The sequence below is a fragment of the Cyprinodon variegatus genome, unplaced genomic scaffold (genome assembly GCF_000732505.1).
Source record: "Cyprinodon variegatus isolate N-32 unplaced genomic scaffold, C_variegatus-1.0 Scaffold73, whole genome shotgun sequence".
NCBI classification, from domain to species: domain Eukaryota; kingdom Metazoa; phylum Chordata; class Actinopteri; order Cyprinodontiformes; family Cyprinodontidae; genus Cyprinodon; species Cyprinodon variegatus.
The window spans coordinates 718,325-740,552 of NW_015150526.1; the positions used below are offsets into that span (position 1 = coordinate 718,325).

Here is a 22,228-nt window from a genome sequence, read left to right on the forward strand (position 1 = left end):
ACAGAGACTTGTTTCTTTATGAACCCATCCCAGACCCTGAAGTGAACTAGAGGGTTGTACACTGACAATTCCTGTTGTCAGGGCAGTTCATCCTAACTATGGTACAGATCGCTTTTGTTTGATTAGATGCAGGGTCCCAATGAACCTAAAGCAAGAAGGGGGGATTTGAGTTAAGGGAATGGCAAAGACTACATTTTGTTAGATTCAGTCTCTCCACAAAAACAATCGGGTGGTAAGATTTATTTATTTATAGAGAGGATGACAGAGCGAGGATAGAGTTGGTAGCTGGAACAATGTGACTCAAAGTTTTCATTGTCAATATGATGGCAGTAAAGGATGGATGATTTACTTTTGGTTCTGACTAATCTATGAGAAGGACATTCTGTTTTTTTGTTTTTGTTTTGTGTTGTTTTCTTCTTAGTCGGCTTAATACTAGAGCCAAACTGCCACCAATAATTCATTGCAATTGCATCATGTTTTGCCAGTTCTAAAAAATGTCTGTAAGAAAATAAACCAGGGGAACTGAAGGTGTGAATTTTCTGATCCCTGGACCAGAACTGCAGTGTGAATGAGCCCATTAGGTGCGGTCAAAGCAGTTTTTTCGGAGCTCCACTCCCACAGACACTCTGGGTCCCTGAGCAAAATCCCCTTAACCCCACACTGCTGCTCCCCAGGCACCGCACAGTGGCAGCTCACTGCTCCCCAAAGGGGATGGGTTAAATGCAGAGAGTTCAGTTTGTTGATCTGTTCTTGTGACAGTGTAATGACAATAAAAGGAAAAAAATGTAGATGATATCCCAACATAGAAGGTAGGTGCGCTGTCAGGCAAAATGCATGTTTTTGACGAATAAAGCGAAACAAGATGAACCCTGTACTGGCCAAGTGCACATAACCAAGTTAGCAGAAGTTTTAAGATTTGAACTTATGTCGTTAAAACCAATAAGGAACTTGATGTGACTGTTTCATGGGTGAAGCAGAGACAAGCTTTTTAGAATCAAACTGGATTATGGAGAGAATAATTTTGAGAAAGGATGAAGTAGAGAATGCTCCTAATTGGTTTTTAGATGGCTTTTACATTAGCCCCAAAGGACTGTTGGTCCTCTTTTCTTTTGCTATGTTCAGACCGCATGGTGCTAAAGCAGCAGAAGTAGCTGGTTTACATGTTAAGTCAATGGTTTAGGTGCATCAAAATGTGCTTTCTGCAGCTCATCTTGACGCACCAAACCAGCGGAAGCAGCACCTCATGACCTTCTGAGCATCTGATGCGTGCAGCATGCTTGACAAACAGCAGCTGCTGAAGTTGGAAAAATGTTACTTTTGCTGCACAATGCACCACATCAACCAATTAGAGAAGCTGATTTGGGAGCTGGCAGGGAGACAGACACAGCACTGCTGATGCAGATTGCTATGACCACTCCCCTGAAACTGTTTATTAACGCCTAACTTAAAATTAGAATACCTGCTGGCAAAATATGTTTGTTTTTATTATTCTGGTGCCTGCAGTTTGGATTCCGTTCATGAGAACCGCTAACATCTCCTTCTAGCCGTCACAAACCATGACAGAAACTCCCCAAGAGGCGACTGGGCCAGAGGCTGCCTTTGAAGGGGATTTCCAGCGACCAAGCACTGCTGGTGTATGGGGGTTTCGTGCTGGTCCAACAGTGAAATAATATTTGATGGCAGGATCGTAATCTTGATAAAAAGACTGCACAGATTAAGTTTTGGGGTGGAATTTTTCACTTAAAAACATATTAAAACAACTTTTTACCCACTTATAACAGCAAATATAGCAAAGCCAACCTCTGCCATTGAACGCAGGAGCAGCAGGAGCATCAGATGCATCTGTACACACTTTACTGGATGCGCTTCAGGAGCATTTTTGGTCTGTCGGACCTTCATGCGTACAAGCATCAAAAATGAAGCAGCAGAAGCTTTTTTGCTGCTTCTGTTGCATGGGGTCTGAATGTAGCATTAGCTCCAATGCAGAAACCATCCAGCTGCCGCTGCCTCTCCCTTCTCAGGCGCTCTACCTGGCAGACTTCTCCCATCTACCTCCTTCAATTTCCTGGTATTTGTCTCCAGAGCTAGCACCAGCCAGCCAGCCAGCCGCCCCTGCTCCCCAGCTCTGGCCATCTAACTTTTCTTTAAGCTCTACAGAAAACAGACTTGATTCAGCTGTAGCCCCTGGACTCCTCAACCTGGAGCATTTCTGGAGGATCTACTCGACCCCGGGCCCCAGCAGCTTTATTTGAATTTTCAAAGTATCAGGACAGTGACTCGCTCCCTAAAATCCAGTGCCGTCATGCTGAGGTGAAACGGACAACAAGAAAAATGTAGGGAAGACTTTTTTAAAAATATAAATGTTGATGAAATCACTAAGGAGCAAAATTGGGTTCATAAAGTTTGTTTAAGAAAATATTTTAAACAACAAATAATTGAAATAGAAAAATTATTTTAAACTTGATTTGAAAACACAAAGTATTTTTTAAAACAGAATTATTTTCAGAACTATAGAGCTAACCTTGGACCACACATGATGCTGCTGGATTCACTCTTTCCTATAATGTTTCCAATAATACTTTTGCATAATATTAACATATTAATTAAATTTCTTCCTGGATAAAGTGCCAAAAAACTACAAGAAACAAAAATTTTTTTTAACTTGTCAAATCTCTTCTCATGACGCGTTGACAGGAATGGAAAAGTTAAAGGAAAGGCAATAAAAATGGAAGATGACTGTCTTTTAGGCTTAAACTGGTATAAACATGTTTATGTACCTACTTAAAATTTCCCTTAAAATATTTCCTGATCCATTTAGATCTTATGAAACCTGTTGCTTCATATTGCTTGTGTCTGCTTCACTGATCCACCAGTACAGTACAGGCTCTGGAATGCTGAACTGCTTTTTTCATTTCATTAGTTCTCAATTATGGGAATTTAATTCTTGCTTCTTTAATCCGACAGCAAACAATGTGAGAGAAGTTATTTTAATGTGAAAAATTAAACATACTTAGGGCCGGGTGATATTGACTTAATAACTTGTCATGCTACTTTGTGGTAATACGGCAATAAAAATGTCAATGGCCTTATTACATTTTTTTAAGAGTCTTGTTTTAATCTTGATTAGATAACCATTTATAACAAGGTTTTTAATTTAGAAACAAATCCAGCTTCTGGCTTTAAAATGTAACAAATAAAATAGAAATTATGTTAATCTTCAAAAGTTCAAAATCTGTTTTTTGGGGGATTTTTTTGTCAAGCTTTTACATTTTTATGGATTTTATTTTACAAAGAAAGTTATTATATTATGAGGATCCGAAAGATTCTATTTCTAATAGTTTTTCTTGGATTTTTCTGGATCTTTTTTTATGAACAGAATGACTCTCCAGAAGTACGAGGCTTGGCCGATTTTCCAGCAATGCAGTACTCTACAGAAGAGGAGCCATTCGCTTGGCCGAGGCCCAAAACGGTCAGATTGTGTCGCACATCCCAGGGGTTCGGCTTCACTTTGCGGCACTTCATTGTGTACCCACCAGAGTCGAGCCTACACTGCTTCCCGGTAAATTTTTCTTTGATTTATTACTGTGAGTCAACAAAAATCCAGATGATCCACTTTATGCTACCATAATCAAAACAGTCATGCTGAGTCTCTTTGTGTATTTCCAGGAAGAAGATCGGGGCCGCAGAGGTAAGCAGAAAAACCCAAGAACTTTCAGTTCTGATATACTGCTTTGACCTGGAATGGCTCCACAACCATTCAGGCTATTTGGCTTTTTTTTTTTTTTTTTTTACCTTCTTCTTTATTGAAAATGTTGTAAAGCCCTACATGTCACTGACCTTCTGTGGCACCATGGAAGGATTCACCCCTTAGCTTCCACCCTCTGGACTCGTGTGGGTTTGACGTCACATTTTTTGCCGCATCGAACAGTATGCTTGCTTCTAAACAAAACCCAACAGGTTGTACCTTTTAGAATCAGGTGATCCTAAAGAAAACAGACATTGACTGAATTGTAAGGCAACTATACCCCACAGAAAAAAACTAACTAATATGTCATCAAATTACAACTTAGAATTTCCCCTATTACCTTGTTTTTGTCTTCTGTTCTCCAAAACAAAATAAAGTGTCATCATAATCAACCAATGTTACATTTTTTCCCATTAAAGATAAAAATATAAGAATAGAAACAAACATATCCTGTTTCAATGAGGTATGGCCTTTTAGATTATCTACGTTACGTGGGATTATTTCCCAAACTGTTTGCTCCAGAAATTGAGCATAAATTCCATCTCAGTATCTAGAATACTTCTGGGAAAAAAAAAAAAAAAAAAAAAAAAAAAATATATATATATATATATATGTGTGTGTGTGTGTATATTGGTCGATATGTAGTATTTTTTAGCCAATAAGATAACCTTTGCAGTGCAATGTTTTAAAGATTGGGGGGGTGGGTGAAATGCTAGTGTTTATTAATGTGAAAGGAGAGTAGAGATAATTGGATACGCATAGAAAAATCATTGATAAAATTCTGAAAGCTGAAAATATTAAATATTATAAAGAAAAAGTTCTCGAATGAAAATGTGCATAAAGGTACATAAAGAAATATGTTTTTATGATCAAATTAGTCATAAAATTCAAATTAATCCAATTGGGATCAGTTGTGCTGAATATACCTTTTGCATAGAAAAAGGGTCACAGTTTCACAATGCTTTCGACTAGAGATTGGAAATTAAAACAGCCGCTGTCCATAACTTGAACAAGTCTAGAGTTGGAGAAGTCGACTAGGAATTATACACAGGATATAGAAGAATTGCATTTTATATTAAAATTTGCATTTTTATGCAAAGTGAAGAAAATATCATTGTAGGAATTGTTTAAAGCTGAAGTCTGTAAGTTTTTAAAAATCACTTTTTTGTCATATTGGCTAAAACTGTCCCTATGCCCAGACAGCAGCACATGTGATATGTAACCTGTGAAAAAAACTGCTTCAATTGGTACCGCCTACTGCCTGTATTTCAATCTGGAAAGAATAATTCGGGACGAGTCAAAACAACCAATCACAGCCAGAGGAGCGTCTGATGGAGTGTCAATCACAGCTCACACACGCTGAATCCCCCCCCCCCCCCCTTCTGGTCGCATGCGGTAGCCGCGCAGATGCTGTGAGAGGGGTGGAGCTTGGAGGTGGGGCATGAGTGAGGCATAGAGGGTGGGGGAGTGGCGTGAAACCTGTTTTTCTTCAAATTTTCAGTCGAAGTCTGCTTTCTTCTCAATTTTACAGACTGCAGCTTTAAAGTTTCATAACTCAATTTGTGTAAAACATATTGAGTTGGTACGCTTATCTCCAGAAACTAGAAGATCATAGCTTTGAAATGGGATAAATCACAATTTAATAAAATATTTGAAATTATTTGAAAGGTTGTGCACAACCTTTTTATGGATTAGAATCCTGTTAATCTCAATCACTGACCAACTCCATATTTGTTTGAGAGATTTCTATGGAATTTATTATTGGATATTATTATGTGTTTGACTGTTTTTCATCATATGGGACAATGATCAATCAACTGTTTTGTTCTAAGCATAGAAAAGGCCTTCCCTAAAAAGGCTGGGCTAAAGGGGACCACTTAGAAAATATGTTTTGCATATCTTTCACTACAGATTACTCCAACTTTATGACAATACAAAAGATCTGTTACTAGAAAGGAAGGGTTGTGAAATAATATCTGTTTAAGCTGCATTAACAGTCAATTATACATGGGGCAGCTACAGGCAGCAGTATTTACCTCAGTTTTAAAAATAAATGGTCAAAAAGAATAGTGTCTATTTCATGGTCGAAGAGTCCATTTTTGGTAAAATGTAAGAGAAAGCCCATCTTTCAAATAAATACTGTTATAAGTATTTGTTTAGTTCTATTGTTTTCACTCATTGTCACGCCATGAGGGTCTCATAGCAGCCGCAACAGAGAGAAATCGCACACTTGTCACCCGTGTTTGAAGAAATGCAGAAAATAGCATTGGATTATATCTCACAAAAACAGTTATTATATCTTTAGGTAAAGTAAACGACTGATTACAAAACAGTAAAGCAAAGTATAGTAAAGAGTTCTGTTTTTTTTTTCACATTCTAAGATGCAAATTAGTATGATTTGACTTTGAAATCAAGGATTGAGGGAGAGACCTAGTGGCTGGAAAATCTGCTCCATGACTCATTTTTCCACAGGAAATCTGAACAACTCCATTGATGTCATTTTTTGAAACTTAGCCCAATCAAAGTGTTACAGTTGTGGGTGTTTTTTTTGTTTTTGTTTTTTTATATGATGCCCCTTTACCCGACATCTCTGTTTAGATGTCCATGAATCATGAATATAAACCAGCCTGTTAGGCAACAGGTTTAAAAGTCTTTCATAGGGGATCTTTTAAACAGGAAACAGGATTATTAACAAGATGTGGAAATCCGGCAAACCCCTTTTTAGGTTGGTTAATATTTGTTTATTAAGGTGTTAACATTCTGGTTTCTTCTTTACCTTGGGAATTTTTTTTTACAGATAAACTTTATTTATGAATGAAATCTTCAGCATATAGGTCAAAACACACATTTTTTCATACACTTTTGAAGATAATTTCTTCAAGCATAACTTCTTTCAAGCATAAGTAATTAAAGTTTTTGTATCACCTCTAAGAGGAAAGAAGCTTAATTTTCTAAAAAACTAAACGGTTTTGAAAACATTACCGCTTAGGTGTTTGGAATGAAATATGAAAAAAATAATAAATGCATATGTACATAATGCTTTTTTTTCTAAACAAAGAATTTAGTTAATAGATGGTGGTTTTCTAGGAAAAGCTTTTTCCTTATCACAATGGTCAGGTCTAGATGCCCTTGGTTAGACTTTAGGTTTACTTGTGAGCTTTATACTTTTTTTTTTTTTTTACCAAGGAAATATTTGGTCTTACATCTGCTTTTATTTTGTTGTGCAGATTGAGGTAATTTGGTCGAGTCAGTGTCAAATCCTGCAGGATTAGTTCTTTTCATGCTTCTTTTTTTGACCATCTGATAAGTCTAGGTCAGTCTAATCTCTATCTGCGTTAAACTCAGTGAAGGCATTTTGGATAACTTCAGAATTTACTCCCATTTTTATTTTCAGTACAAAAAGCTGATATCAAGAAAAACTATAATTTCTCATATTGGTTGGATTTTTACCTTTTCCTTTTCCTTTTTTACCTTTTCCCTAAACCAACAAAAAGAGTGTGGAAGTCTGATCTGCGCACCTGAACTGTAAAAAAATATATAGGTATTATTTTGTCTGTGCTGACTCATACTGATAATGTATGAATAATTTTTTCTTTTTACAAATTCCTTCTGTTTCATGTGATTTCTGTGTGCAAAGAGGAAAGAGTCCTCTCATAGTTGGGTTTATGAATAGATGCCTTGAAGAAATACAGCTCCATAGGACACCACCAGAGGGAGTATGTCTCTCCCAGCTGTCCTTCTGAGGGACTTTTCTGTTATATTATGCAATGCAAAATTCATTGCTTTGATTTTGTTTGATTTTTTTTTTATCTGTTGTGTTCATAAAGTAACAAAACTAGGTCACAAGTTATCAGTCTGATCGATTCTTAACTTAAAAAAAAAGCTTGGGCCTTTAAGCTTAAAGGTGAAATTATTTGGTCAGTTTATAGCAGTCTAGTACAGTGGTTTTTATAACATGATAACAGGTTTCTAAGTTTGCTCTAATCTGACGTTATTTGAATGAATACCTTCAGTACAATAGCACGTTAAGTCACAAACTGTCACATGTGATCTCATGCTGGACTTCCCGTCTGCTGGACTTAGCAAGGTAGTGTGTCCTGACTCACCACCAGAATGTTAACTACTGGGGAAGTATTTTAGCCACTCTCTGGCTGTGCCCACAGCTATTTCTCAGTTTGCACGAAAAGAGTAGGAGGTGTACAGCTGAGTACTCTGTCACTCTTCCTCCTTAGTTTCTTTTGCCCCACTCCTCCTCTCTTTCTTCTCTTCTTTTATTTCCGCAGCCACGCAGCTGCTAGGAGACACGGGCTGCATGAGCAAACAGGTTTTCCTGTGTTTGGTCATTCTGATCCATGTCCTTTTAAACCCATACAGATTGACTCTATGAATGACTCTGTCTGATTTGTCATCATTTTCCAACCAAACTGCCACAGATTTTTTTTTCTGTTCTCACACAGGAACTCTTTTCACAGTTTGTTTTTAGCGTGAAGCTTGTATTTTAATTTTAGATTATACAAAATAGGAACATGTAAAAACACTACTAAACATTTGAGGCAGCTTGAATAATTTATTTTCTGTGTGTTTTTCCAGGGAGGCAGAGGAACAGGTTGGAACCCATGGACACTATTTTTGTGAAACAAGTCAAGGAAGGAGGTCCCGCTCATGAAGCTGGGCTTTGTACAGGTAATAGGCATCCAGCATTTACTATTTTCATTTCTTTTTTTCCCCCAAAAGTCCTGGAAAAACTTTCAAAGGCAGAAAGTCTGTTAGTAGAGCAGATCTTTTACTTTTTTTTTTTTCCTGCTCCCCTTTTATCATTTTATTTTTTATTTTTTGCTGGATTTGTCAGATGTTTGATCTGTGTGGCAGGCCTTTTACAAACTGCGGCCTGGTTGATGATACTTCTGTGTTTGATTAGGTGATCGAATAGTGAAGGTGAATGGGGCCAGCATAATCGGAAAAGCTTATTCTGAGGTGATAACATTGATTCAAGATAGGTAAGATTATGAGAGTTGGATATATTTATGCTTCATTCGACTGTGCTCTAAACCTTTTTTTTTTTCTTTTTTTTTTCCTACCCGAAGTGGCGACTTTCTAGAGCTGTGTGTGATGCCAAAAGATGAAGATATACTGCAGCTGGTAAGATTGACCTTTTATTTTTTTTATAGAAACTCCTCTAAAGGACATTTTTTATTTAATAACTTTTGTTCTCTAAGAGCTGCTCTAGTTTTAAAGAGTTTAAGTTGGGACGGTAGTCATGAGATGTAGACATCCAGGCTGTCCCATCAGTGTGCTCTATCTGGGCCTCCTAATCAGGCCATGGGATACTTTCTGTCCTCTAGAACTGCAGCCAACATCACTGTGGAAATGCAAATGCCCTAAATTCACTGCAGAAAGAAGCTCCACAAAATTACACTTTGATGACATTAATGTAAAATAAAATGTCCAAGCTTTAGAAGTCTTTGATTTTATGTTGTGGATGTTGTTTTATTTTTATTTTTTTTAGCTCATTTATTCATTAGATCTCTGCAGAAAACAATAAGACATGACCCAAACAATCCTCCCCCATTCTTCACCTTAGTTAATAGGCTGCAACATGTTAAAATATTTTGGTTTTATCAAAAAATTTAATGCTACCAGCATACTGGTCTAGTATGATCAAATAGTTACTGTATGCTAGTAGTATACTTTTTTTGCTGGGTTCCTCTTTGGTTTTTAAGAAAGTGTCCACATGAAATAAACTGCAATCACAAAACTACCACTTTTGAAGAGTAATTTTAGGTTTTAACTGTTGACTGTGCATCATTGGTATCAGTACAATACTGTGGAGGATTTTCCCTGCCAAAAACCAAGAGCAAACATTTTCAAGTTGACAGCAGGATTTTCTCTACTTGAACTCAAAACTTATAATGCTCGCATTAAAAACTTCTGTTTTCCGCCAAATATATTATCTTCTCCATCAAATCTTTGTTTCTGCTCTCTGATCAAATGCTTCTAGCACAGATATTTTCTCCTCTCGATTATTTCCTCCTCCGCACGCGCAAACCAGTCTCTGCTCGAGTCAGAGATACAGTCGCAAGCCCGTTGACTCTGCATGTGGATTGTTTTTGCTCTCTCTCCTACCGGAGTCAGATTGTTGCCTAGCAACCTTTCCAGCCAATAGAACGACAACCTCAGAAAAGGGTGTCCTTTTTTTCTTCTACTCAGTTTGCCTGTTACTGCTTACTGATAAAATTGCTTTTCAGTGTAAATTCTAATAAGATAAGAAGCTGAAAACACGATTAGGAAAAAATAATAAAAAGCTAATTAATTAAAGGGATGATAACAAAACCACCAATGAAAAGTCAGCTAATTTTCTGTTGTAGGTAGAATTAGCATTTGCCCTGACTAGCATACTCTTAAGTGGGGCTTTTGTGTTCACCTCAGGCGTGCAGATTGATTGACTCCAAGATTCCCAAGAAAGTAGCCTACTTTTATAGAAGCTAAAATGGTTCATGAATCTGTTCACTTTTTTAACAGTTTATATTTTTGTTTTGGCATATCAAAGACCATTCAACATAATTGGGTTTGAAGAAAACCTTTGAAAAGAAATTTTATGATCGATAAGCAGTAACCAGCAAACTCAGTAGAAGAAAACAAGCACACCCTTTCTGAGGCAGTCGTTCTATTGGCTGGAAAGGTCGCTAGGTGACGATCCAACACCAGTCTGTGAGAGAGCAAAAAAAATTATCCACAAGCAGAGCCAGCAGGTTTACGAGCATATCACTGAGTTAATCTTAGATTATTGGATTCCGTAGTGATAAAAGAACTCAAATTTGTTTCTTTTGTAGTCATTCTTGGATTTAATTAATTCTTATATAAAACAATAATATATATTTCTCTCAAAAAGAATAACATAGACTAAATAAAGATGGATATTTTTTGCATGGTGGCCCTCAGGGCTTAGATAATATACATTTAGAGAAACAGAAAAAGCAAATGTTGTTTGTTTTTTACAAGTGTGTTAAAGTTGCATTGAAGAGAATAAAATGCTATTTACACTTTTACCTGAACACTGTTTCTTAAGCATCACAGGAAAAACATTCACCTTAACAGGTGGGAATTTTCCTCATTAATCTTTAATGCATGCAGCAAGGAGCTGTAGGGAGCTGCTATTGATTCTGCTAAATCAAGGTGTTCTCTTCTGTTCCATATCTTGAGCGAATCTATTGTGTGAACTATAACAGGAAGTCCCTTCCTTAGAGGTTTATAGTCTGCCAATGTGTTTACAAATTTAAACATTATATTAAAACCATTAATATATTTGCCTGATGGGCATTTCTCATGGGGGATCCTAAAAGGCCCCATTAAATCCTTACAATCATTGATCACTATACTCACTTTTATTATATATATTTAGCAGGTATAATGGTTGATTTTTATTAGGATATGCAGCACAAGTAAGACTGCTAATCATTATTCTAAGATAGTAAATTATAGGAAATAAATATTGATGTAATTAGATAATCTCTGCATCTATTAAAATGAAATGGTTCAATCCCTTAATTTGAATTACTTTCTTCAAGTAGTCATTATATAATTCTGATTCTGATATAGTGTTAATATTTTATTTAGTTGTTAATAGATGAACACTCAAATATCAGCCTTGATTCTCACGTCCTAACTCTCTCATGAATGCTATTTGCAGTCTCTTTAATAATTCTGAAACAGAAATAAAAACATCAAAACTACTTTATTGATGTTAATAGCTGTAGGTAGGAAGGATCTCCTGTAGCAGTCTACCCTGCAGCAGATTTGAGGAAGCCTCTGACTAAAGACCCTGCTGTAGTAAGACAGTCTAATGAAGAGGATGTCCACTATTGTCCATCATATTCTTAATTTTACAAACATTTCTTCTTTGTGAAATCATCTCCAGAGGTTCTGGAGGAGTTTCCTAGAACAAAGTCTAATTTATCAGCTTGTCATTTCCTCTGAATCTGTTACCCCTGCAGACAATAGCAGATCACACTCCCTGCGACACACTTATGGATAGGGATGTTGGAGAAAATCGATTTGGGGAATTATTGTGATTTTCGACTGCCCAATACAATATCGATTTTTCAGTTCCTAATATGGATAATAATAAAAAAAAAAATTTTTTACCTAAAAACAATGAGTGAAAATGGGCTACCTCTGCACCGCCACTCTGGCAGATAGCGCTGTGGAGCCCTTTTGCTGTGCGGTGCAGCACCATATCTGTAGTTGAGGCAGTCACAGTAGATGACGTGGACTGATTCAAACCCCAAACAACATCGATACCAAAATAACTGAATTTTGATAGCTGGGTAAAATATCTCAATATAGGGTGATATTGCAATATTGTGATAATATTGTATTGTGACATGTATTGTATTGCAACACATTGCCAAGACTCTACTTCTACAAGATCCCCAACATTTAGCTGCAAACACTGAAGGACTTAAGCTTCTTTAGGACTATAGTCTGCCCTGTCCTTTCTTTTAGATGGCCGAACAGTTGTCTCCCTTATCTAGTCTGTTGTCCTTGTGAACACTGAGGGTTTTATGTGCCTCTACCACCTCCATTTCTTCCCCCATGGCCGTAGTAATGTTGGACCTTTTTCTACGTCTCCTAAAATCTAAAATAATCTCCTGTGTTCAAAGTGGGATGATTGTTTCGACCCCATGGTAGCTCCACTTTCTCCCTGTACTCAGCTGCTTGTCCATCTCTGATGCCCCCAACAACTGCATAATCATCAAGTATTTCTGCAGATGACAGAAGTCCGTCTTGAACGGGAAGTCTATATATATCATACTGATCTCAACTGTTTTAAGTGATGACTTCTGTGGTTTAGATGTGTTGAATTCTTTATGACCTCCTGGATGAGACAGAGCATTCTTTCTCCATTTGTAAATAGAGGCATTCATTTTGGTAAGCTGGAACCCCAGAGCCTGAGGAAATTTCTTTGTAACCCTTTCCAGACTGAGATACCTCAAGATATCTTAACATCTGTTTTCATATACATCTTTAAAGCTTAGGACAGGACAACTTTCTTTTTAAGATCTTTTACCCTACTTTGTGTTTTTTTTAGAAAGTTATCAGTCCGGGAGGTGTGTCTTTTGAACTTTAAGTTAGTTTCTCTCAAAATGTATTAAATTAGTAAATTAATGAATAAATAAGGGGAGGCACTTGGATTCCCCTTCTCTACAGATATTGTCTGTAGATTTATTTGATGATCTTAAACTTGCGTGTCAAAAAAAGCAAAAGGAAAGAAGGTAGAAGGACTTCTTCCCAGGACTGCACGTGTTAGATAATTTTTTCTTTTTATTAATATTAAGCAAGCTCTGATACTCCGGTCACAGCTATTCCACCCGCTTCCCTAAAAGTCTTCAATGAAAGTCTTCCCCTGGCTCCATTTGTTTTCTGTCTGTAGTCATTTATGCAGTTCCCTCTCCTATGCGTGTGTTGTGTTTCCTCTCACCACATTCTTACTTAACCGACAAGAAAACGGAAACACAGAAATATCCATAGTGTACACAAGCAAACTATGATCTTTCTGCAAAAATCAGGGGATTATCACAGATGCTAGCAGAGAGAAATGACACTGTAGGCGGCAACAAGCACTGAGAGCTTGGAGACAGGCAGCAGTTGCTTAGCAAAGGGAGAGAGACTAGAACATTTATGAAGCAGGAAAGGGAGGGAACCTTACAGCACTAAAGCAGAGGAAATGGTGAGCAGGAAAACGGGAGGGAAAAGCGTAAATGATGAGCCTAAACCACAGGGTGAAATCAGCTGCTCCGTGTTTCAAACAGGTTGACGCTTAGTGAAAAGGAGGGAGGAGGAAGATGTGGGAGGGGTGAGCTGTACCATCACAGCTGAATGTATAATCAGCAGCTGCTGCCTCTGTCATGTGAGCGGTAGCAGGGAGGGAAAAAGAGAGAGGGAGAGAGAGAGGGGACAGAGACTGGAGACACCTTGTTCAGTTAGCGTAATATTCTGTTTGAAGATGGATGGAGCCATGGAGACCTAACAGCAGAATGGAAACCAAGCCTCTGTTCCTGTCACCTCATCCAGGACAGTGTGTCACAGGCAGGTTGTAACGTGGCAACCCTTGTTACCTCTTTGCCGTTTCATCCTTGTGTACTGCTGCTGCAACTCCAGTGTATTTTTAGCATGTCAATTCCAGGCTTTGCTATGGCTGATTCATCTTTCATGCTCTTGGAATTGGTTATTTTGTGTTACAATACATGCCTTCTACTCTGCTGTCAGCTTTTTTCTCATTCAGCCTCTTTCCCATCATTTATCAATGCTCATGCTTTCATTTGCTAAGACGGCAGTCTTTTTCTAGAGAAACAACTAATCTGGTTTAAAAAAAACAACAAACCAACGGTACACTGGGTACCTGTCACATGGTGTACCTGTTTTGTCATTTTGCATGTGTCGTGCATGTCATCAACAGCACAGGATTTCTGTCGAGGGTGGCTGCCACACAGCTGTCTGGGACATGTGGTTAATGATCAGATGTGTGCTTATGACTCAAATATTTAGACTGCAGACATGGCCGATGCCTGCAGTACCTGTTAGAGTTAGAGCTTGGGAAGCCTCGCCCTCCTCCTCATCTTTTATGTCAGATGTCATCAATCTCATAAAGGCTGCTGACCTCTGAACTCATGTTTACAGTCATGCTTTTAAAGGGGAGGAACTGATTGCTGTGGCTCACAGTTTTATTATAAGGCTGAGCTGTAACACCACACTGTTAAAGGGACAAAGTCCTTGCACCTTTACTCATCTAGGGCTTGTTGTATAGGTGTGTGTGTTATGAGAAGTAAAAAATGGATATTCTAGGCCTTTAAAGTTTGAAGTATAACTTTTTGTATTATATAGTATTGCCAAGGAAATGCAATAGGCTCATTACTAATGGATGAAAATAAGACAGGCTATTTATAGAACATTCTGTATGAGACATTAGGCACTTGCTGTCAATAAGAGGTTACGGTCTTGCAGTCTGAGGTACGTTACAATAATTTGTCTTCCTATTCATTTTATGTTTTATTTTGTTGTATTTTTTTTTAATATGATGAGGTTCAGAGTACTTGTTTTTATTGTATTCCTTTACTTTGTGTTTGTTAACGGTCAGAGAGATTCTCATCTTTTTTATTCTAAAAATGTTTTTTTATTCTAAAAATAGTAAACGTAATGTTTTTCTTTAGTTTATAGAGCATGTTGTCCACTAGTATAACCAAGTAAATTCTAAATAAGGAGCAGATGAAGAGCTTTGACACTGCTCAGCTGTTTGAAACGCCTCCACTCACTCACTGAAACAGGCGCTGCCTACACATGCATCCAGTAACATTTTCAATATCACACTTGACTTGTCTTTAAGCATCTAGCGTCCCACTGTTTAATCTCGCACCCACTTGCTGTTTGTACTCCTCTCTTGTAACATGGCTTTCTTGCTCTGTTTTCAGGCCTATTCTCAGGATGCCTACCTGCGTGGCTACACTAGCTACAGAGGAAATGCTAGTCACATCCCTAATCCGCCCCCAGTATGCTACCCCAGAGTAGACTGTAAGCCCACGGGCATGGCCCAAGCGACAGACTCGTCGGGCCAGGTCTGCCGGGGCACTGCATCTCTTGATTATGGGTATCGTAAAGAAATCACCGTGCCCCCATCTCCTCCTCGTCAATCATATTCTAAAAGCCAAACAGCTGTGTGCATGCGCAACGATAGCGTTAGGACTGTGGTGGTTCCTCCTAACTCTGCACACATGGGACGCGTGGTTTCGGCTCATAGGGTTGATTTCATGGACCCTGCCTACGTCAGGGGAAGACCTGGGTCGCTGGCTCAGTATCCTTTCCCTCGAAAGGCTGATGTCTATCCCAGTGGTCCAGGAATGGGTCCCTTTGCAGGTCAAGCACCTAATTACCCAGGCAACCATCAGAACATTGATTGGCGCACTTACCAGACATATAGAGAGTACATTGACAACAAAGGCATCCATTCCCATGGAAGTAGGACAATTCAGGAGAGATTGGACAATTTGCGAACTGCAGGTCAGGCCTCGTTTTCCGCTGCTCCTCACATTCCCAGGGGAGACTGGGCTCCTAAAGGGATACGGCGCAGGAGCACCTCCCACGAACGGTCATACCACGGACCTCCACCCCACTTCCAGGTTGCCCCTCGTAGTGCTTCACAAGACCGAACAAAAAATTCGGAGAGAATGAGTAATGCAAGGAACTGGCCCCCTCGAAGCGTATCCCAAGATGCCCTCATGTTGAAAGCTCGGGCTCATTCCATAGACTATGTTGAACCTGTAGAGCTGGCTCGACCCACTGATAGGAGAGCAGGTTATCCAAGGGCAGACCAAGGTACAAGGCCGAGCAGGCAGCCCATGCCAAGTAATGCTATGCCCTACAGACCATCAACTGGACACCCAGGTGGCATAAGAGGACCACCAAACCCTTCTTTATACTCTAAAGGACCAGATTCTCTTCAGACTCGCTCCTCACCCATTCTGTCCGCCACGCTTTATGGGAAGAGTGCTGAACATTCAATTACTGACCAAAAAGTTTCAGTGAAAGGACACTATACAGGCCAAATTGTCCAACAATCTCAGAACAGGATGCGGTCTGAAACCATGCCACCCTCTGAGGCAGGCAGGGATGCAGCAGTAGGAGGAGTCAGGTCTTCACCGTTCTCTGCTAGGAGAGAGAAGCCTCAGAGGCCTGGCATCCTTAAAACAGCCCAACAAGAATCCCCAAGTCAGGTCAATGGTCAAACCCCTACAGAGAGTGGGGTGGTTCTGAGGGAGAAACCTCACGGTGGAAAGAACCCCAGCCCTCTGCGGCACCCCTCCTACATCTTGGCCGTAAATGAAGAAGGAGCGGACTCCACACCAGACGTCTCGGTTTGCTGGCTCCCTAATGATGCTCGTCGAGAGATGCACATGCGCCGCCTTGAGGAACAGCGCCACACCTCTTGCTCAAGCAACTTGGATGAGTCCCTGGACTCCATTCCATTCATTGGTGAGTAATCAGTAGATGGCCATGCTGGCCAGGTTGTCTTGGCAACAGGGACTGTTGCTACATGTAAAGCAAAGATACCTTAGGCTTTAATATAAACATTTTGAATAGATGTGTGTTAAGCCAATCTGTGAGATATGTTCAGAGGTAAGCTAACCTCTGTAGTGAGATGTTACTGATGATTAGGTGGAGAGTCTGTCATGTTTTGTTTAAGATGAACCACAACAAAGTGGTAAAGTGATGTTTGCAATGCTGTGGTTTCCCTCTGCTTATGTAATGTTTTCCTAGATGTTTTCTCTTCACCGTGAATGCATTATGGTCCAGTTGCACCGTAATGGATGCTGTGGTGATTAAATTGCTGGCATTTAAGAAATTGCGGTCTGACTCTTCCAGGGTTTAGGGGTTCACTGTGCACATTCAAATATTGACCGAGTTGTACTGATAGTTTTGTTTTACCATAAGCCTTCCTCATTTGAGGAATGATATAAACATGGGTGCTTACATGAATGTGAGAGTGAAGTACTGAATAATATTTAACACATTAAATACTGATTTAGTCACTCTCCTTAAGAAATATATTAACAAAAATTAAAAACAATGATAAACAAGATAGCAGAATTCATCTTTATTTAAACTATGAAATAATAATTCTTAGTGGATGTTTGATGAGTATAGCGGTACCCATATGTACCCAAAGTAGTAGATTTTTCTTGCGCCATTGAATAAATTAACAATATAACTTTCTGCTTGAGTGAAGGCTTTAGCCTTGACATAAACATTGTTTAAAAACTTAACAAAATTAGAACTGATAACAAATGTGCTTTATATTATTTACTAACAAACAAGCAGCAAAAATAAGGAATAACAGATCAATCAATAAAATGACCAATATCCGATCCAGCTAATTACTCGATATTGGACCCAATATCCGATCCAGGTATCGGATTGCTGCATCTCTAATTCTTTCTAACTAAAACATTTTTGAAAATGTAATGGTTTTTATTAACGCCTTGACGGTGGTGTTGACTTGATACCGTGCGGCTCAGATTTAGATGTCAGCCCTTTAGCCTCTGTGCCTCTCCTCATCTGTTGGGTTCCTGTTTTCTGTGATGGTTTCATAGACATCCAGTCACTCTGCTAAATCTCTTGATCTGAATCCGGCTTACAGTTTCCTGGCTGATAGTTCACCACATTACACAGTCGAATTTATCAGATGTTTTTGCAAAGGCTACTTTGTAGTGAATCATCTTTTACTCCTGTTCACATTTCTTGCTCAGGAAAAATGCAAGACTTGCAGTCTGTTACCCCCCTGGAGTTTCTCAGTGATAGATGTAACCTTTAAAAATAGGCATGATAAAAGCCTTGTTAAAGAGACACAGGCACATCTTTTTTTCCTATGCCCAGTTTCAGAGTTGGGTTCAGGCTGGAACTAGGGCAGTAGCTTTTAAATTTAGCTCCAAAAGCCCCTTGGCTGCAGAGAACAGCTTTGTGCTTTACTGGCTTACAGTTCCAGCAACATCTGATAGTTGTGAAAACTTTTTTCCCCCCACACTTTTCTCCCCTGTGGTCAGTCAAAGTGTAGAAATCAATTATTACGGACAACAGGGAGGTATGAGTAAATTTTCCTGTCTGAATATTTTAGATGAGCCAGTCAGCCCCAGTGTTGACCGAGAGGCTGCTCCCATTCCCCCCTCTGCTGTGATATCTGTTGCACCATCCATAGCCACAGCACCCTCCAGTCAAGGCTCACCATGTCCTACTATTCGTCGACAATTGTCACATGACCAAGGTAAAAGGCTTTGGGTTGGCTAATGTCACCTCATTGAAAAAAAAAATGCCATTCTTTTTTTCCCCATTATAATACGTTATTGTTTTGTCTTTATAAAGAAAATTGACATTGGATTTAATTCAACTTGGAATATCATTTGGGTTGGAAAATTTTAAACAGCATTGTAAATACTACTAATAATATTTGTACCATATATTTTTAGAGTCTCTGCGGAGTGCTTTGTTGGACTCGGACACTGCTAGTAAAACAGAGCGGTCCAAGTCTTACGACGAGGGTCTGGATACTTACCAGGAGGAGAGAAGAGGGTAAGTGCACGCACAGGATTATGGATTTTTTTTGTCTGTAATAATTAGTGTTAGTCTGTCTGACCTTACCTTTTTTTTCCTCACTATGCAAAAGTTCTTCAAGCAAGCATATGTCAAGTTTCAGAGGCCTGAGAAAGGTGAGGAAATACAAAGATTTGCTGCTCCTGGCAAAGCTGAGAAATGTTATGTTCTCTGTTCTATTTTTGCAATCTTTAATTTTCGATTTCAGTAGTTAACAGTTAATGGAATCAGAACAAATCAAAGCTGCGAAAGTTCTGATTTCTTTACTGTTTTAACTTTTAAGTTCACAAATGTGAAATAAATTGCCTTTTTTACTTACAATAATGTATTTAAAACTGAAAGATAAGATAGATGTCCATAATTTTTTGATCGGCTGGAATCTTTAACTTTCTTTTTGTAGTGCAAAGGGATTACAGTGGTAATGAGAAAATGACTATTTGTGTTATTTTCATTACTGCCATGATGGTCAAAACTAATGAAGATAAATTATTTGCAATATAAGGCCAGAATGCGTTTACACTGGGTTTCCTGCTAATCTGCCTTAATATGCTGCTATTATAGTGGTGTTCCACTGTAATGCTAGCATTTATGAGAAGTTAAAAAGGATCAGAAATAAACTAATAACTAAGAAATATACTGTCAAAGCATCCTACAATTTTGTGATTATAGTGAATCTGATGTACTTAAAGTAGAGTTCAGCCCTTATTGTCCAATTTTTATTTCTTTTTTTTTTATTACATTTACGGTATTACTTATTTGTGTAATTTAGCTTAAGCCTATCGCTTATAAAGAATCTATAAAGGTCTTTCAGCATTTTCAGTGGCATACAGAATTACGCTGGTCAAATAATAAAACAGAGAATCTTTGCTGCTATAAGTTTGTTCTGATAGCTGATTCGGTCAAAGAAAATGGGAAAAAAAAGTTTTGTTTTCTCTGAATTTATTGGTACTATTGTCCTCAGACTTTACTTAGGGGCATTCACTGATTGGTCTAGTACAAGCACAATGTTTCTAAAAAATTTGAACATTTAGTCACAGATTTTGTAAATATGATTCAAAACTGTTTTTTATTTACCTTTTTTATTGTTTTTTTGTTTACACTTAAGCTTTTGCCCTCAGAGACCTATGGAAGTAAAAGGATGGGATGAAAATCGACACTATCGCTCTGTTATCTTTAAAACCAGTCACACAGAAATGAAACCTGTTGTACCAAGTTGAATGTTAACACCTACATGTCCAAAAATATGTTTTTTTACTCTTTAGATGATCATAACTATTACGCTGGGATATCCTCAGTCTGCTGTGTTCTGTGTCATCCTCCTTTCTGACTATCACACCACGCTCTACTATCATGTAATAATGCTAGAAAAAATGTCTTATTTTGACTTGTGCAGACTCTGGATGGACATAGACCCGATTCTGGATCTCGTAGGGACTCCTCTTTAGATGTATTTGCCGATTCCTCCAAAGAAGGTTTTCTTAACTTCAGGCAACTTGGCACAGAAAAGAACAAGGTAATCTTTGATCCCCAAACTCTCCTTACCAAGCCGCGTTCATCACAGATGGGATGTTTAGGCATTGTTTTACATTTTGCAGCGAGTCGGTGGGGGAATGAGATCCTGGAAACAAATGTATGCTGTTTTACAAGGCCATACCCTGACCCTCTACAAAGACAAGAAGGAAGCTCTTTCTCAGGCTGCATCGCAGCCTTATGAGGACCCACTCCGAATTAGCATCAAGGCCTGTCTGATTGACATCTCCTACAGCGAAACAAGACGCAAGAATGTGTTCAGGTTAACCACCTCAGACTGCGAGTATCTGTTCCAGGCAGAGGGGAGGGAGGACATGCTCGCATGGATCCGATTCATCCAGGAAAACAGTAACCCGGATGAGGAGGTGTGTGTACGTGTTTGTGTGTTCCTCTTTTGGGATTAGACTGAGGACAAGTTTTCAGATTTCCCCCATCAAAATGCAGACCGTTTTTGCGGTTGCTCACTTTTTGCTAACAAGCTTAGGACCAATCTTAAGGTTAGGGTTAGGCAAGCACTGGTAATGGTAAGATTAAATGTTGATGTCATGGTTAGGTCATATAAATGGTTGAAAATGACTGAAAATCAAATGGAGCCAACACACTGAACCGTTTCCTCCAGTTTTCCTCCAATAAAATCCTCAGTACAGAGCCTAGTAGCTCTTTAATAAGGAAAGGGAAAGGAAATAAGCAAACCACCCAACTACATTTCAGATCAAATTCATACCTATATGCCTGTAACTGAATCACAGGTTAACCTAAGGATAGGATGAAAAACTTCATTTATAAACTGGTTAACAATAACTTCAGAAAGAGGTGCCTTCAAACCTGTTTTACCTGAGAGGAACAATAAAGGTTGGCGTGTGAAGAGAGAACATGACAATGGTCAGAACTGATTACAAAGACTTCTTTTAACAAGACTCTTGGTGTCGTCTTTGTTCATCTGTGGCCAAAAAGGATGTTGGTTCGTTTATTCATTCATTTTGAATCATTCATTCATTACACAGGAACCAAGATGTTTGTACCATTCATATGGCTTGCATTAACTTTCAGACGAGGCTTTTGACTTTCAGACCTTCTCAATCATTTCTGTGGCTCTGCAAGGCTCTGAAGTCTTAGGTCTCATAAAATTCTTTTTTAAGCCCTTAAAAAAGAAATAAGTGCAGTTTTGATAAGTCTTAAATATTAATCCAATAACTGTTTCTTTTTAATACATATTCTCTCAGGAATGCTCATTTATTTTTTGAATTTGTTCTGAAGTTAGCTGAGGAATTCATGCTCTCTTGAAAGACATCCGCTCTTAAAAAATGCTATGTAGTATTTTGTTCAAGGAAATAAGTACTCAAGGTCTGTGTTGTTTGTTGAAATGATTAAGGCCTTAGATGTAGATTATGAAGCTCTTAAAAAAGCTCCCAAAATGTCCACAGTAAATAGAATATGCAAAAAAAAAAGAAGCTCATTTAGCTTTTAAATACCGTACTTAGAACTAGTTGTTAAAGAATTAATATTGAGGGTTGATTCTGTGAGTGTCCTGATATGATGATAACATCAGATATCGGTCTGATATTAGCCAAAAAATGGCCAGCATCTAAAATCTCCAATATTGACATGCTGGTCAAAACTCTGCTTCGGTTTAAAGTTTCTATAGATCATTGGTTAACACATCAGCTAGTTGTTCTCCTACCATTGTTGTTGAATTATTTCTCTGTTTTAGTAGTATTACTTGATCAAGCCTTTTCTGACATTACTCTGTACAAAATAAGTATTAGCGGTATTGGTCAATCTTCATAGCTGCAAAATTGGTATTGTATTGGAAATGAA

The 22,228-nt window shown here is 38.5% G+C and overlaps 1 protein-coding gene across 4 annotated transcripts in view; it reads left to right on the top strand.

Moving 5' to 3' along the window:
* Positions 1–22,228, top strand: part of LOC107083366 (rho GTPase-activating protein 21-like) — a 46,891-nt gene that overhangs the window by 14,485 nt on the left and 10,178 nt on the right. For 2 of the 4 annotated variants that reach the window (XM_015372528.1, XM_015372529.1), the window contains 11 exons: positions 3,377–3,559; positions 3,667–3,688; positions 8,336–8,428; positions 8,664–8,742; positions 8,830–8,884; positions 15,211–16,768; positions 18,408–18,554; positions 18,757–18,859; positions 18,954–18,996; positions 20,274–20,393; positions 20,476–20,775. In XM_015372528.1, the coding sequence (XP_015228014.1) occupies positions 3,377–3,559; positions 3,667–3,688; positions 8,336–8,428; positions 8,664–8,742; positions 8,830–8,884; positions 15,211–16,768; positions 18,408–18,554; positions 18,757–18,859; positions 18,954–18,996; positions 20,274–20,393; positions 20,476–20,775 (2,703 nt within the window). Of the gene's footprint in view, positions 1–3,376; positions 3,560–3,666; positions 3,689–8,335; positions 8,429–8,663; positions 8,743–8,829; positions 8,885–12,158; positions 13,836–15,210; positions 16,769–18,407; positions 18,555–18,756; positions 18,860–18,953; positions 18,997–20,273; positions 20,394–20,475; positions 20,776–22,228 lie in introns of those variants that run through there. The other 2 variants (XM_015372530.1, XM_015372531.1) reach the window with 2 other exon arrangements.